Source organism: Dipodomys spectabilis, unplaced genomic scaffold (genome assembly GCF_019054845.1).
Source record: "Dipodomys spectabilis isolate Male_0828 unplaced genomic scaffold, ASM1905484v1 ptg000493l, whole genome shotgun sequence".
NCBI classification, from domain to species: Eukaryota; Metazoa; Chordata; class Mammalia; order Rodentia; family Heteromyidae; genus Dipodomys; species Dipodomys spectabilis.
In genome coordinates this window covers 346,247-361,809 of record NW_024871170.1, presented here as the reverse complement: position 1 = coordinate 361,809, position 15,563 = coordinate 346,247, and the positions used below count along the sequence as shown (strand labels likewise).

Below are 15,563 nucleotides of genomic sequence, written 5' to 3'. Positions count from 1 at the left end.
AGCCTGGGCAGGAAAAGTCTGTGAGCTGCTCCCCTCCTCTCCCAGCTGTGGCTCAAGTGATAGAGCACTAGCCTTGAGCAAAAATACCCAGGGACAGTGTCCAGCCCTGAGTTCAAGCCCCAGGACTGGCACCAGAAAGGAAGGGAGGGAGGGAGAGAGGAGGGAGGGAGGAAGGGAGGGAGGGAGGAAAGAAAGAGGAAGAGAGACAGGAAGGAAGGAAGGAAAGGAAAGAAAAAGAAAATAAAGAAACCTTCCACCTATCTAGCCACACAAAAGGAAAGAAATGATACAAAATGAGGATCTCAGGACATTTTTGCATTAAGCCTGCTCCTTTGGTGAATATGAAGACCATACATATGTATATTGGTTTAGTGCGTGAGGAAGACCATTCAGCTGAGCGAACTCTGAATTTCTGTTCTTCTTGCTTGTTCTTTCCTTCCTTCCCAAATATAATCCAGTATAGAACTCACGATATCAAACAGGTGCGACACCAGCTTGTCATCCGAGGCTTGTAGAGCCAGAGGATGACAGTTCAAAGCCAGCCTGGACAGAAAGTCCCCAAGACTCCATCTCCAAGACAACTAGCAAAAAGCCAGCCCGGAGGCATGGCTCAGGTGGAAGAGCACCAGCCTACCACGCCAAACAAGCACAAGGCTCAGATTTCAAATCCCAGTACTGTTAAAAACAAACGAACAAGACCTACAACCCATGGTATAGCTAAAGGCAGACAAAGTTCAGTGCCTGCCTGCACTCTGAATGTCCTAATAAAGTTTGAAAGATTCGCGCTTGCCTTATTGTTGATAATCACGTATAGATGAGAGAATCGGGTCGGGAAGATATTCAGCCCAACTTCTTTCAACGCAGTAATGAAGGGGATCAGAGCCAGCCATTTGCCCTTCAGATTGGAAACTGGCCTTTGGTCTTTCAGCTTGACTGAAGATAGCATACAGAGGTTTTCCTAAGTTTAAACGAGAAAAAAAAAAAGCAGCTTTAATTTTAAAAACCTTCAATGATAGCTGTGCTACTGCTCCAGGTTCGGCTTCTGATTAGTTATTATTATTGCTGCTATTTTATTTCTTTTTTTTTGGTTGGTCGTGGGGCTTGAACTCGGGGCCTGGGCGCTGTCCCTCAGCTCTTCAGCTCAAGGCTGGCGCTCTACCACTTGAGCCACAGCGCCACTTCCGGTTTTCTGAATGGTTTATGGGAGATCAGAGTCTCATGGGCTTTCCTGCCTGGGCTGGCCTTGAACCCCATCCTCAGCTCTCAGCCTCCTGAGTAGCTGGGATGCTAGGCGTGAGCCCCGGGGCCCGGCTGGGCTGTGTGTTTTGTGACAGAGAGGCTTCTCAGAGGGAGAGCCGCCTCACAGGGGGTTCAAGGGCTCTCTAAGGGACCAGGGGGTCTCCTTAGGGTGCGCCAGGCCCTTGGGAATTCACGCCAGCCCCTGGCTGGTGGGCTGGTCCCTGACCTATCCCCAGGGAATGTAGGGTGCACCATACGGAGGATGACCTACTCGTGTGAGTCATTCTTCAGTGATAGCTCACGGGCTTCTCTGCCCCAGCTGGCTGCCACAAAGATTAAGTGGTACTGCTCTGCCCAGACCCCCGTTAGAAACGGGGCATTTCCCGCTCAAGGGATACTTCATATGCACTTAGAAAGTTGATATATACAGACGTATACATGTATAGATAAGTGTGCGTGTGTGCGTATGTGTCTCTGTGCTTGAACTGAGGGCCTGGACCCTGTCTTTAGCTTTTTCATTCAAGGCTAGCTCTCTGCCACTTGAACCACGCCTCCATGTGTAGCTGGTGGTTTTTTGGTCTGAGACCAGGACTCGAACTCGGTAACTCGGCAACACTTGTTTTGCTCATCGGCTAGCACCCTACCAACTGAGCCGCCTCCAACCCCCGCAGCTTGTGGCTTGTGAGTGGTTCTCACAGACTTTCCTGCTCGGGCTGCCTCTGAATGGTGGCCTTCAGATCTCAGCCTCCTGATGGCTGGGGTTCTGTCCTGTGTAGAGCAGGGCTCACTCGCTCACTCCTGTCAGCTCCTGGCAGTCTTACCTTGATCTGGATCTGGAACTCGGTGAACGCCGTGGTCACCGTCAGGAGGACTCTGTTCAGGTCCAGAGGCACCATCTCCCACGACAGGTAGGGCATGTTTATGTGAGCGTCTTGGACCAGGGTGAAGGGGCCGGGCACCTCCAGGCTGAAGGACAGGAGCTTGTCTTCCTCTTTGTAATACACGTCACTGATGCCGCCCTTCTTCCAGCCCTGACCTTGAGAATGACGGGACGGGGAGCATTGCGTTCATCTTTCGCTGTCAGAGAGCGCACGCGTAAAACTGCCCTGGGAATTTCCCAGTGTGTGAGGCGGCCTGCTTTGTGTGGTGCTTTTCTCTCGTGCCGGCACTGGGACTTGAATTTAAGGCCTCGAACACTCCCTCAGTTGTTGTGGGTTTTTGTGTTTGGTTGGTTTTGGGGCTTGAACTCACAGCCCGGGCACTGTCCTTGAGCTCTTTGGCTCAAGGCTACTGCTCTACCACGTTGAGCTTCCCCGGGCTGGCTTTGAACCTGGATCTTGACATCTCAGCCTCCTGATTAGCTGGAATTACAGGCTCTGCCGCTTGAGCTACAAAATCCGTTTAAAAATACAACTTGTGTTCATCTCTGTCAAAAGCACATAAGAAGATGAGCAAGGCAGTGCATGCCCGTAATCCCAGCGACTTGAGCGGCTGAGATGTGAAGATCAAAGTTGGAGGTCAGTGTGTACAAAACGCGATCGAGACCCCCCCATCTCAGCCAGTAAGATGCTAGGTCGAATGGGGTCCAATTTTCATCCCAGCTGCACGAGAAGAAAAAACTGCAGGATGTGACCTAGCCCGGGCCAGAGAAAAACGTTCCTATTCAAAACAAAACAAAACAGAAAGGCAAGGCGGGGTTCAGCGTGCAGCGTCTGCCGAGCAAGCAGAAGGTTCTGAGTTCAAAACCCAGTATCTCAAAAAAGAAAAAACAGCAGCAGCGAAAGTTGGCATAAAAAGACGCAAGAAAGAAAAATCCTGGTTTATGTAAGGATTTACCATTTTGTCTTTTCCTTGCTTTCTTTCCCTTCCTTCCCTCCCCCTCCCTCTTTCCTTCCTTCCTTTTTTTGCCCGATCTGGGGTTTTGAACTCAGGGCCTGGGCGCTGTCCCTGAGCTTCTCTGGCTCAAGGCTGGCGCTCTACCACTTAAGCCACACCGCCACTTCCGGCCTGTTCTCTGTGGTTTATTGGACATAAGCATCTCACAGATTTTCCTGCCCGGGCTGGCTTTGAACTGCGATCTTCAGATCTCGGCCTCCTCAGGAGCTAGGCTGACAGGAATGAGCCACCTGAGCCCAGCCGCTTGCTTGCTTCTTTCCTTCCTGTTATCCTACCAGTGCGAGGGTTTGAACTCGGGGCCTGGAGCTCAAGGCCTGGGCTCTACACGTACAGCCACAGCTCCACTTCTAACTCGAGTCTCGTGGACTTTCCCGCCCCGGCTGGCTGTGGACCGCGATCCTCCGGATCTCAGCCTCCTGGGTAGCGCCAGCTCTGGTTTAATGACACGGGGCTCAGCGCCAGGGTCGAGCGCCACTGTACCTTCGGCGTCCCACCTGACCACCATCGGCTCTTCGAAGAAGACGACGTTCTCGGGGAGCTGCAGGGTGATTTCGATGGGCGGGAAGGCGTTCTCCGGATCCAGCTCTTCCACCGACTCGGGAGGATACGTGAAATTCTGTAATTCTCCTCTGAGCAGCTGTAAAGGATCACAACAGCAGCGTGTTAGAAGAGCAGTGGGCACACGCGGCCGGCCGGGACGGCGCTGGGGAGAGAGAGGCCCTTCCCCTCCCCCCAGCCAGTCCCCTCTCCCCCCACGGCTCCAGGTCACGCGAGGGCCCATGAATTCCCATCACGGCCCATCTCCTTCACCCGCTCCCCCCTCCGCCGCCCTCCACTACCCACAACCCCCAACCGGCTCTGTGCGTTCCCGCCACTCCCGCTTTTGGGGTGCATTAATTTTCAGTGGGGTTTCATCACGGTATTTCACACACACGCTTTAATCTGACCCACCTCTCCCTCCCCCCCCCCCCCCCGGCCTCCCCCGCTGCTCACAGGAAGATCTGGTTTTACACAAGGACTTTCCTTTGGTTCTCTGATCGATGGATTTCATTTTCCTTTATTTTGTCGGTCATGGGACTTGAACTCAGGGCCTGGGCGCTGTCCCTGAGCTCTTTTGCTCAAGGTTAACACTCTATCACTCTGAACCACAGCTCCACTTCTGTTTTTCTGGTGGTTTCATTGGAGATAAAGGTCTCACAGACTTTCCTGCCCGGGCTGGCTTTGAACCATGATCCTCAGATCTCAGCCTCCCGAGTAGCTGGGGTGACAGTGTGAGCCTCAAATCCACAGATTTGACTAAGACAATGCCACAACAATATCGAAAGACAAAAGATAATCACGACATTTCAGTGTGATTGTATAAACTCTTGTCAGTCAGAATCTCGTGTGTGTGTGTGTGTGTGTGTGTGTGTGTGTGTGTGTGTGTGTGTGTGTGTGTGTTGGTACTGGGCCTTAAACTCACAGACCGAGCACTGTCCTGTAGCTTTTAGGATCAAGCCTGGCGCTCTACCACTTGATCCATACCTCCACTTACGGCTTTTTGGGTGGCTCATTGCAAGTAAGAGTCCTGCCTAGGCTGGCTTCAAACCAGGACCTTCAGCTCTGTCTCCTGAGTGGCTGGGATGACGGGCATGAGCCCCGGGAATGTGGCTCTATGAACTATGGCTTATGGTGAGTTTCTCCACCATTCCATTCCTCTCAGCGGCCCTGCGAAGCCTCTGCTTTGTGCGACTGGGCCTGGACGTCAGGCCGTGGAGCTGGCTGGGCAGGTGCGTACCGCTCCGAGCCAAACCTCCAGCCCTTTAAAGCCCTGCGCTGAACAGAGAAGGAGCTAGGATTGGAGTCTGGAGGGCGCGGGGCGGCTTCGCGGGCGAGGCCGGCGCAGGCTCTGTCTGGACCGAGCAGGGATGCATCTGGGAAGTGGGGCCAGGTCACGAGTGTGAGAAAAGACCAGAAATGAAGAAGATGAGGTGAGGAGGACACGTGGGGGGGGCCGGTGTGAGTACGCGGCAGGGCACGGCGTGGTACCATTAGATGACTCCAGAAAATTCGAGAACGTTCTGGGTGAATCCTAGAAACGTGCCCGCTCAGCCTGGTCTTTCCTCTGGGGAGAACAGGACTCTTCCCCTCAGCAGCCAACCCTACAGAGATGTCTGCCTCAGTGTACCACTGGTTTGGGGGGGATCTTTGAGGCAGAGAAAAGGAAGAGTAATATCAAAACCTAGTTGGAGCTGGGCAGGTGGCTCCATGGTAGAGCGCTCGCCTTGCATGCATGAAGCCCCGGGTTCGAGTCCTCAGCACCACGTGCACAGAAGAAGCAGGAAGTGGAACTGTGGCTCAAGTGGTAGAGCGCCAGCCTTGAGCCAAGCAGCCCCAGGGACGAACCGCGCCCACGGCGCCAGGACTTTAAAGCTTTAACTCAAAACCAGTTGTAAATACAACCGTGCCCCAAGGCCCTTGGCCATGAGTCTGAGCGAGAAACCCCGGCCTAAGAGCCAGCGCAGCCTGCCAACTCCAGGCCCTGGGCGTCGCTCGGGCCCCGCAGCGCGCACAGCAGTGTCGGGCTGCGTGGTTTCAGCGGAGCTGGCGCGCGATCCACACAGCTGCGGCTGCACACCGCTGCTCCTGCCGGGTCCAACGAGGTGAGCAGGTGTGAATTTTAGTTTTTAAATTCTTTATTGTTAGATCCATTTATTATCGGATCCAAAACGTTACTACCTATGAACTGAAGATGTGTGTGTGCGTGTGCGAGACCATGTGTGCATGCATGCTCGTTAAAGGGCTTGAACTCACAACCTGAGCACTAGCCCTTAGCCTGGTGCTCTACCACTTGAGCCACTCGAACGCCACTATCCAGCCTTTTGCTGGTTAATAGATGAGGAGTCTCCAGGACTTTTCTACCCAGGCTGGCTTTGCACCACGATCCTCAGATCTCAGCCTCCTGGGAGAGTCAGCGGGGATGGCAGGCGTGAGCCACCGTGCTTGGCCTTGGATAGTGTAAGATTCTGTTTTTCCTGTGAGCTGGTGCACGGGACCCAGTGTCGTTGGAGGCTGGGGGGGGGGGGGGGGAGGAAGTCAGACGTGGGAAGCGGTTCGAGGCCGACCTACCTCCACCATCATCCAGCCCTTGACCGGCTTGCAGAGCGGGGGCAGCTGCAGGATGTCCAGGTAGAACACGCCGCCCAGAGGCGTGAACTGGCACAGATTCACGTCCAAGATGTCCTTCATTTCTGGCATTTCAGAGTCGTTCTTCACCAGGAGCTTCTGGGCTGAAGGCAAGCACGTCCACACAGGGTTGGAACAGACCGTGATGTGTGGGTGGGCACACGCATGCATGCACGCACGGGTCGTTATTGGGGCTTGAGCTCAGGGCCGGGGTGCTCAGGGCCGGGGTGCTCAGGGCTGGGGTGCTCAGGGCCGGGGTGCTGTGCCTTCGCCCCTTCCTTCCGAGCTGGTGTTCTACCATAGTTGCATTTCCGGCTTTTTGCCAGGTAAAAGGAGTTAAGAGTGCCGGAGCATTTCCTGTCCAGGCTCCCTTGGAAGTCCCGATCCTCAGATCTCAGCTGCTTGAGCCACTGTACCCAGCAATGTCTTTGCATTGGGGGCAGTGAATGAAAAAATTCTGCTCCTAGAAAAGGGAGCTTGTACTGAACCCCCTGCCAAACATGAGCTCACACAGACCTAGCGTCCACGGGAGCGGGTGATCTAGACAGAGGATTTGCTAACTCTTCAGGAATAATGGCGTAAGTGTGTGTTACTATGAAAATAATGTGAGCAACACGGAGCCCTGCATGAACTGGCCTGTTGTCCTTGTGCAAGGATCATCCCAACGGAAGTGTGAGGCAAGACCTGACTGCGTTTATAAAACAGCGTAACACACGTGATCAGTAGCAAATTCCTTAAAACTGGACAGCATAGGGCGAAGAATTCAAAAGGCAAAAAAATAAACATTAAAACGTAAATGTTGGTTCACATATGAAATTACAGGTTTGTTTGTTTTTTCAATAAAATAAGGCCAGTACTGGGTACTGGTGGCTTAGGCCTTTAATCCCAGCTACTCAGGAGGCTGAGATCTGAGGACTGCAGTTCAAAGCCAGCCTGGGTAGGAAAGACTCCTCCCTCCAGTTAATCTCCCAAAAACAGCCACAAGTGGAGCCGTGGTTCAAGGGGCGTTGAATGGAAAAGCGCAGGGGCGCAGCCAGGACTTGAGTTCAAGCCCCGGGGCTGGCAGGTTTGAAGCACTGCGCCTGCCAGATTCGGGACGTGAACAGGTGTGAATTTTAGTTTTTCAACTCCTCATTGTTAGATCCATTTCTTATCAGACCCAAAACATTACTACCTATAAATTGAAGATGTTTGTGTGTGTGCGTGCGTGTGCGTGCACGCACTTTAAAGGGCTTGAACTCACAACCTGAGCACTAGTCCTTAGCTTTTTGGCTCAAGGCTGGTGCTCTACCACTTGAGCCACAGCTCCACTTCCAGCCTTTTGCTGGTTAATAGGAGATGAAGAGCCACGGTCCCCAGATCTCAGCCTCCTGGGGGAGTTAGCTAGGATTACAGGTGTGAGCCACTGTGCTTGGCCTTGAAGATAGTGTAAAATTCTGCTTTTCCTGTGAGCTTGTGCAACAGGACCAAACATCGCTGGAGGCTGAGGCTGAACGTGGGAAAGGGGTTCGAGGGTTGACCTACCTCTACCATCATCCAGCCCTCGGCCGGCTTTCAGAGTCAAATCCTTTTTTCTGACATATGTTAAACTGTTGTCACTATTAATATTTGTGTGTGTGTGTGCTAGGGCTTGATCTCAGAGCCTGGGCACTGTCCTTTAATTGTTTTTCATTCAAGACTGGCACTGTGCCAATTGAGCCACGCTTCCCCTTCCAGCATTTTGCTGGTTAATTAGAAATGACAGTCTCATGGACCTTCCTACCCGGGCTGGCCTCGAACGCAAATCCTCAGATCTCAGCCTCCTGAGTAGCTAGGATGACAGGCGGGAGCCAGCAGCGCCGGGCCCTGCATTATTCTGTGTGTGTGTGTGTGTGAAGAAAACTTGGACACGGCTGCCCTCTGACCGGCGCGTTCAGAATACCTTCTAATATTTTGTCACTTAGTAATTTCCTCCTCAGTGCATTCTTCATGGCTTCTAGGTCTTCAGCGATGGACATCTGCAAAAGAGAAAAACAAAAACACAAAGATGGGGGTGGTGATCAACAGGGTGCACTGGCCCAAAAGCAGCCCTCCGCTGTTCCCGCCGATGTCTGCCATCCTAACTCTAGGGCCCACACTGCTCTGGAAGAAACCTGGATATCAACAGAGTGTGTGTGTGTGTGTGTGTGTCTGTGCATACGCTGGTCCTAGGGCTTGAACACAGGGTAAGGCCCCTGAGCTTTTTTCATTCCAGCTGGTGCTCTACCACCTGAACCGCAGCTCCACTTCCAGTTTTTCGGTGATTCATGGGGGACAAGAGTCTCACAGACTATTCCGCGCAGGCTGGCTTTGAACCACGATCCTCAGATCTCAGGACCTGGCTAGAGGTTTCGTGTGTGTGCTGGATCTGGGGCTTGAATTTGGGACCTGGGTGCGGTCCCTGAGCTTTTACAATCAGGGCCGGGGAGCTACCAATTGAGCCCCACTTCTGTTCCCCTGGCTTCAAATATGAAAAAAAAGAAAAGTCATACCACACTAGAAGCTTTTGTTGGCGAGCTACAGATGCACTGCTGTTTTATGACTATTTGTTATTTCTGCCATTTGAAGTGGATAAACACATAAGCTGTATTATGAACAGACAAATAAGTGAAACTCAAATATAGCCTCTAAACTAGAGGCTTCAAAATCTACAAGAACGCATTTTCAGAGCAACAGCTTTGTAGCTTTGAGACAGCTGGCTAAACTTTGTAATAAAATATACTTAGAGCCCAATGCTGGGGGCTCGTGTCTATAAGTTTAGCTACTCGGGAGGCGGAGAGCTGAGGATCAAGGTTCAAAGCCAGCCCCAGACAGGAAAGTCTGTGAGACTCTTAACCTTCAGGGAACCACCAAAAAGCAGGAAGTGGCGCTGTGGCTCAAGTGGTAGGGCACCAGCCTTGAGCAAAAAAAGCTCAGGGGCAGCGCCAGGGCCTGGAGTTCAAGCCTCAGCATTGGCACGTGCTATGTGCACACCCACACACACACACACACACACACACACACAATCAATCTCGGGTCTTTTCTTATTTTGGATTTGAAAGCCATGGTTCTCAAGCAGCACTCAGAGGCTCTGCAGACTTTGCTCCGTGCTGGTACCGCCTGTGCGTGCTCAGCAGGGGATGTGTCTTCCTGCGCTCTGAGGTCCGGATTCACTCTGCCTGTTGGACGGTGCCACCCCCGTGTTCCCGGTGGGCCAGTGTGGCTGTCGCTGCCCCTGGCTTCTCCGACTTCCGTGCCGCTCGGCGGGATGGGGTTCGTGTGATGGCCCGGGCGCAGCTCACAGGGTGACGGCCGGCTTTGTCTCCGTCATGGCCGCTTCGCGCGCTGCACCCCACATTCAAGGCATATTCTGTGCCCGGTGCGGGGGCACCGTCCACATCCCTTCTCTACCCGGTAGCTAGAGTCGCGTTCCAGAGCCTTGCCTACTTTCATGGGAGCCTTTATTAACGTTTACTCTTTATTTACTTATTATTGTTGTTGTTTTTCTTCACCGGTCACGGGGTTTGAACTCTGGGCCTGGGCGCTGTTCCTGAGCTCTTCAGCATAAGGTGAGCACTCTATCACTTGAGCCACAGCTCCTTGGTGGTTCATTGGAGGTAAGAGTCTCCTGGACTTTCCTACCTGGGCTGGCTTTGAACTGCGATCCTCAAACCTCAGCCTCCTGAGTAGCTGGGATGACAGGCGTGAGCCACCGGTGCCCAGTAGTTATTTTTATTATTATTTCGTTGGTCATGGGGCTTGAACTTGGAGCCTGGGCACTGTCTCTGAGCTCTTTTTGCTCAAGGCTAGCATTCTACTAGTTTGAGCCACAGCTCCACTTCTGTTTTTTTCTGGTGCTTAGACGTAAGAGTCTCACAGACTTTCCTGCCTGGGCTGGCTTCAAACTGGGATCCTCGGATCTCAGCCTCCTGAGTAGCTGGGATTATAGGTGTGAGCCACCAGTGCCGGCTCTTATCTTTAAGTAGTAGTACAAAGGGGTTTCCATTCCCGAAGTCAAATTATGAGAACAAGGCATTTTGATCCATGTCCCCCTCCATCCTTCTCCCCCATCTCTCCCCACTCCCAGATACTCGGGAGTCTGAGATCCGAGGGCCATGGTTCAAAGCCAGCACAGGCAAATCCGAGAGACTCTTATCTCCAATGAACCACTCCAAGCAGAGCTGAGGCTCCGGGGGTAGAGCACCAGCCTTGGGTGAAAAGCTAAGGGACAGTGGCCAGGTCTCATACTCGCCCAAGTACTGGCCACACACACACACACACACACACACACACACACACACACACACACACACACGCGCGTCATCACCAGATGAATCTTCTTTAATCCTCTTTAGTGTCATCTGTTGCTACCCGGTTACTTTCCGTTTGAATTTATCTGGGTTTCTCCTGAACCGTGTGTACTGGCCGGGGTGGAGCCGATCACCCTGCAGCATTGTCTGCGAGGCCCAGAGCAGAATGGAGTCTAACGCCAGCTGAACATGACAGGATTTCGTGGATTTTCACTTCTCCACAACGACCACAAGAAGGCCGTAAATCTCCAAGTCTACTTCCTTAGCCCCTGTCCAGAGCCGCTTCCTCTCCTGCTGATCTAAATACCTCCAAGAGACGACGGCAAGAAGATTCAGCCAAAAGCCAGGCATCTGCGGCTCCCGCCTGTCATCCCGGCTACTCAGGAGGCTGAGATCTGAGGACGGAGGTTCGAAGCCAGACTAGGCGGTAGACTCCATGAGAATCTGATCTCCAATGAACCACCAGAAAACCAGAAGTGGCGCTGTGGCTCACAGCGGTAGGATGCCGGCCTTGAGAGATGATAAGCCCGGGGACACAGCCCCAGACCCTGAGTTCAAGCCCCAGGACCGTCTAGAAATGATTCGGCTCAAAGAAATGGATCTTTTCTCTGGGTAAGTTTATCCCCCTCTTCCTCTTCCCCTCCCCTCCTCTCCCCTCTCCTCCCTCTTCTCCTCCCCACATCAGAACCTGATCTGGCCTCACACTCAATTGGCTTTCTTTCTTACAGCTGATGCTCTACTGCTCGAGCCACACCTGGAGCCCAGCTTTTTACTAGTTAGTTGCAGATGAGGTCTCCCAGACCTTTCTGATCAGAAAAGCTTATGAGACTCATCTCCAGTTAAGCTCCGAAAAAAGCTGCAAGTGGAGCCGTGGCTCAAATGGTAGAGCGCTAGCCTTGAGCACAAAAGGCTCGGGGGCAGCGCCCAGGCCCTGGGTTCCAGCCTCCTCCAGGTCTCAGCCTCCTGGGTAGCTAGGGTTCAAGTTGGGAGACTCCTGGGTCATGGGCCAAAAGAAAAAGGAAAAGAAAGAGGCAATCTTGGGGTGGGAGGCGTGGCTCGGTTGGTAGCTGCCTAGCCAATGAGTAAAAGCATCAGGCACCAAGCCTGAGTCTTGGCCTTGGACCAAAAATAAATACATAAATACATAAAGCGGGAGCCACCAGAGCTTGGCTTTTCTCCCTTAATTATCGTGGACAATATAAGTGCATAGATCAGAATTATACAGCTGTCATTCTTCTCTAGAAAACTCTAAGAACAATAACAGCAAGATCATGTTGAAGCCCTCATAGTAGATCATAAACATGTGATAAATAAAGTAGTGCACATTATATATAACCATGATAACTATAGTATATGCAGTATGGTAATGTATTAGCAGATAGTCTACATGCTATTGTTTGTTTGTTGTTTGTTTTTGCTGTTTTTGTGTCAATATTGAGTGCTTGAACTCTGGGTCTTTGTTTTTAGTTTTGCCAGGCCTGAACTCAGGGCCTGGGTGCTGTCCCTGAGCTTCTTTGGCTCAAGGCTGGCGCTCTACCATTTGAGCCACAGCGCCACTTCTGGCTTTTTGTGTATGTGGTGCTGAGGAATCGAACCCAGGGCTTCGCACGTGCCAGGTGAGCACTCTACCACTGAGCCACCTGCCCGGCCCTGCCATTACATATCATACATGACCAAATTTATAATTGCATGTGTATCTTAGCGCTACCATTTACATGAGTTCAGATATGGTTCCGTGCGCCCCCTGGTGGCCCGGGCTTTAAGAGGCTACCTGGCTCATTCTCTCATGGAGAGACTTTTGTGCTTTAACTCTTTAAATGATCTTTAGGTATTTCTACAAACGTGTCGGCTTGTGAGTATACTCCATCCTGATCCACGTCCTCCCTCTCCTCTTAAGGAGATTTTATTTGACAATTAAAGACAAGCCGACTCCAACTATGATGATGGCCGCTAAATGGTTCAAATACTGTATGTGAAAGTGGTCGTGTTTTCCGAGAGATATTGTTTGCTTTTGCTTTGGTCAGTCCTGAGGCTTGAACTCAGGACCTAAGGCTTGAACTCAGGACCTGGGCGCTGTCCCTGAGCTCTTTCACTCAAGGCTGGCACTCTACTACTTGAGCCACTGCACCACTTCTGGTTTTCTGGTGGCTCATGGGAGAGAAGAGTCTTACAGGCTTTCCTGTCCAGGTTGGCCTCCAACTGCGATCCTCAGATCTCAGCCTCCTGAGCAGCTGGGATGGCAGGCGGGAGCCAGCGGCGCTCAGCACTTGCTCCTTACCACTTGCACTTTGGCTTTGACTTGTTCTTCTGCCTGTTTCTCCTCGTCCTGAGTTAACGTGAGCTCGCTTTCCGGGTTCTCCGCCTCCTGGTCCTCCTGGACCACGTCCTGGGTGTCCAGCAAGCTTTGGCTGGGCTCCACCTCGACAGAGCCCTCCTCCTTGGGGGCGAGGGCCAGGTCCGCGGGGGTGAGGTGGTCGTAGCGCGTGTGCAGGAGGCGCAGGGCGATGTCGCTCGTGGCCAGGATCTTCGGGATTTCAAATCCTACTTGTGTCTCGGAGAAGCGGACACTTCTGTTCCTGTGGAGAATCCATGGGGAGAGGAGGCGTGAGCCCCGGGCCCAGCCGGGCGGAGTTCACACTCACGTCTCACAGTGCATCTTCCCATGGGAAACCCACCCTTCCGGGGTGTGTGTGTGTGTGTGTGTGTCCATCACGGGGCTTGAACTCAAGGCTGGTGCTCTACCACCTGAGCCACAGCCACAGCTCCATCCAGGTTTTCTGGTGGTTCATTGGAGATGAGTCTCATGGCCTTTCCTGCCTGGGCTGGCCTTGACCCGCGATCCTCAGACCTCAGCCTCCCTCCCCAGTAGTGGGGATGACACCCATGCCCAGCAGGTGGTTTGTTTTCCTGCGGCATTTGCACCAAATGGCTGATGTCATCCTTCTCCTTTGTACTTCCACAATCGTGTTCCCTTTCCCGTAGTGTCTGTGTGTCTGTCTCTCTCTCTCGTGGCAGCGCTTGAACTCAGGCTTATCACTCAGCCCTTCCCGCTGTGTGCTGGTTCAGTGGAGGTGGCAGTTCGATTATAAGCGTGTTGGGCTCTGGTGGCTCTCAGCCCCGGCTCCCGGCCTTGCCCTGGCTCCACAGTATTTACCTGCGCTAAGCGTGCACCTGTCAAGCCATCTGAGGGAGAGTCAGTGTGTGACGGAGCTCGGCCTGGCGGCCTGCAGCTCCAGCCCTCAGTGGCTGCCATCCTACCCCAAGCTCTGGCCGCTGGAAGGGTGGCCCCTGCTACCTCGGATTCTTCTTGAGGTTTGCCCACAGGTACAGGTTAATGTTCTCGTCCCGAATGACTTTTTCCATATTTCCACTGTCCATGTCGGCTAAATTACTAGCTTGCTGCAAGAGAAAGAAGATCATGTTAACCAGAACCCACAGGACTCAGGAAAAACCGGAATCGGGCAAAGCTATCTCCTCATGGAGTCCCTGCGTTAGCTCACCCATCACCTGGCGACATCAAGGTTAAATGAAAATGGCGCAGGAGGTCCGGAACAATTCTCCAACGGGACTGTGTCGCCGAGAGAGAAATGCGAGATGGGCCAAACTCCCAAAGTCAGTACTAGGGGGACACTGGTGCTTCACACCTGTAATCCCAGCTACCGAGGAGGTTGGGATCTGACGATCGTGGTTCAAAGCCAGCCTGAGCAGGAAAGTCCATGAGACTCTGATATCCAAATGAACCACCAGAAAACCAGAAGTGGAGCTGTGGCTCAAGTGGTAGAGTGCCAGTCTTGAGTTTGAAAAAGGTAGGCAACAGCACCCAGGCTCTGAGTTCAAGCCTCAATAATCACACACACACACACACACACACACACACACACACACACACATGCACACATGCTAAGTTTTGCATGCCTTTATTAATCTGCAGAATCTGAACCTAAAATGATGATGGTTATGAAGATGCAGATGATGGGACATAAGTAGAAAACAGGGACATTTTGGTGGAGGGGATTCGTGGGGGGAGGACATATTACTAGGGGGTGAAGAGTAGGATTAAAATATTTCAAGTATAAAGGTACCATTAAGGCCGGGCGCCAGCGGCTCACGCCTGCCATCCCAGCTACTCAGGAGGCTGAGATCTGAGGATCACTGTTCAAAGCCAGCCTGAGCAGGAAAGTCCATGAGACTCTGATATCCAATGAACCACCAGAAAACCGGAAGTGGCGCTGTGGCTCAAGTGGTAGAGTGCCAGCCTTGAGCTGAAGAGCTGAGGGACAGCGGCCAGGACCACAACCGACAAAAAAAGATACCATTAAAAAAAAAAAAAAACATCCTGTTTGCAATCACAAAAAAAGGAAGGGGGTGAGGGTATATAACAGAAGAGATATGCTTGTTTGAAAAGGACACTTGACACACCTATGGAATTCTACGATGAAAAGCTGAATTTAAGTGGAAAGAACGTTTTCTCGCGTAAGTGAGGATTTGTGTCAATATGGGGAAATCCGGGCTGGTGCTCTACCACCTGAGCCACACCTCCAACCTCTGGCTTCTGTTTTGCTGGTTTGCTAGCGAATAGTCTCACAGCCTTTGCCGCCCGGGCTGGCCTTGCCTGGTGATCCTCACTCTCAGCCTCCGAGTAGGCAGGGTGGCAGGTATGATCTGTGGATGATGCCTTCCTCCATAGCTCTAGCCCTCACGGCTGGGCAGCGCGCGGACCCTTTCCAGAGCCCACTGCCACGCCGGAGACTGAAAAGCACTGATTTTGTAGAGTCTTTCCTTCCGCACACCCCGAGGGCCTCTATTGTGAGCACGCGGGCTCCGCGTGTTCACAACAGCGTGATTACACACTCGGAACTTTCGCTGATTGATCGCATCGTGGGTCCCTGCATTCACTGTGTGAGATAATCAGATTATCCCAGACATCCCCAGCGAGGAGACCTCTCCCGGACCACA

The 15,563-nt window shown here is 52.5% G+C and overlaps 2 protein-coding genes across 3 annotated transcripts in view; one reads left to right on the top strand and one right to left on the bottom strand.

The window, feature by feature from the left end:
* Irag2 (inositol 1,4,5-triphosphate receptor associated 2) overlaps positions 1-642 on the top strand; it is a 43,066-nt gene extending 42,424 nt beyond the window's left edge. For both annotated transcript variants that reach the window (XM_042669319.1, XM_042669317.1), the window contains exon 19: positions 459-642. In XM_042669319.1, the coding sequence (XP_042525253.1) occupies positions 459-528 (70 nt within the window). In that variant the 3' untranslated portion in view covers positions 529-642. The remainder of the gene's footprint in view (positions 1-458) is intronic.
* The window catches only part of Dnai7 (dynein axonemal intermediate chain 7), a 31,711-nt gene that overhangs the window by 3,498 nt on the left and 12,650 nt on the right, over positions 1-15,563 (bottom strand). Inside the window, exons 8-14 of the mRNA XM_042669300.1 lie at positions 13,903-14,006; positions 12,886-13,183; positions 8,222-8,297; positions 6,244-6,404; positions 3,616-3,772; positions 2,061-2,275; positions 791-958 (exon numbers count right to left, since the gene is read on the bottom strand). Of these exons, the coding sequence (XP_042525234.1) occupies positions 791-958; positions 2,061-2,275; positions 3,616-3,772; positions 6,244-6,404; positions 8,222-8,297; positions 12,886-13,183; positions 13,903-14,006 (1,179 nt within the window). The remainder of the gene's footprint in view (positions 1-790; positions 959-2,060; positions 2,276-3,615; positions 3,773-6,243; positions 6,405-8,221; positions 8,298-12,885; positions 13,184-13,902; positions 14,007-15,563) is intronic.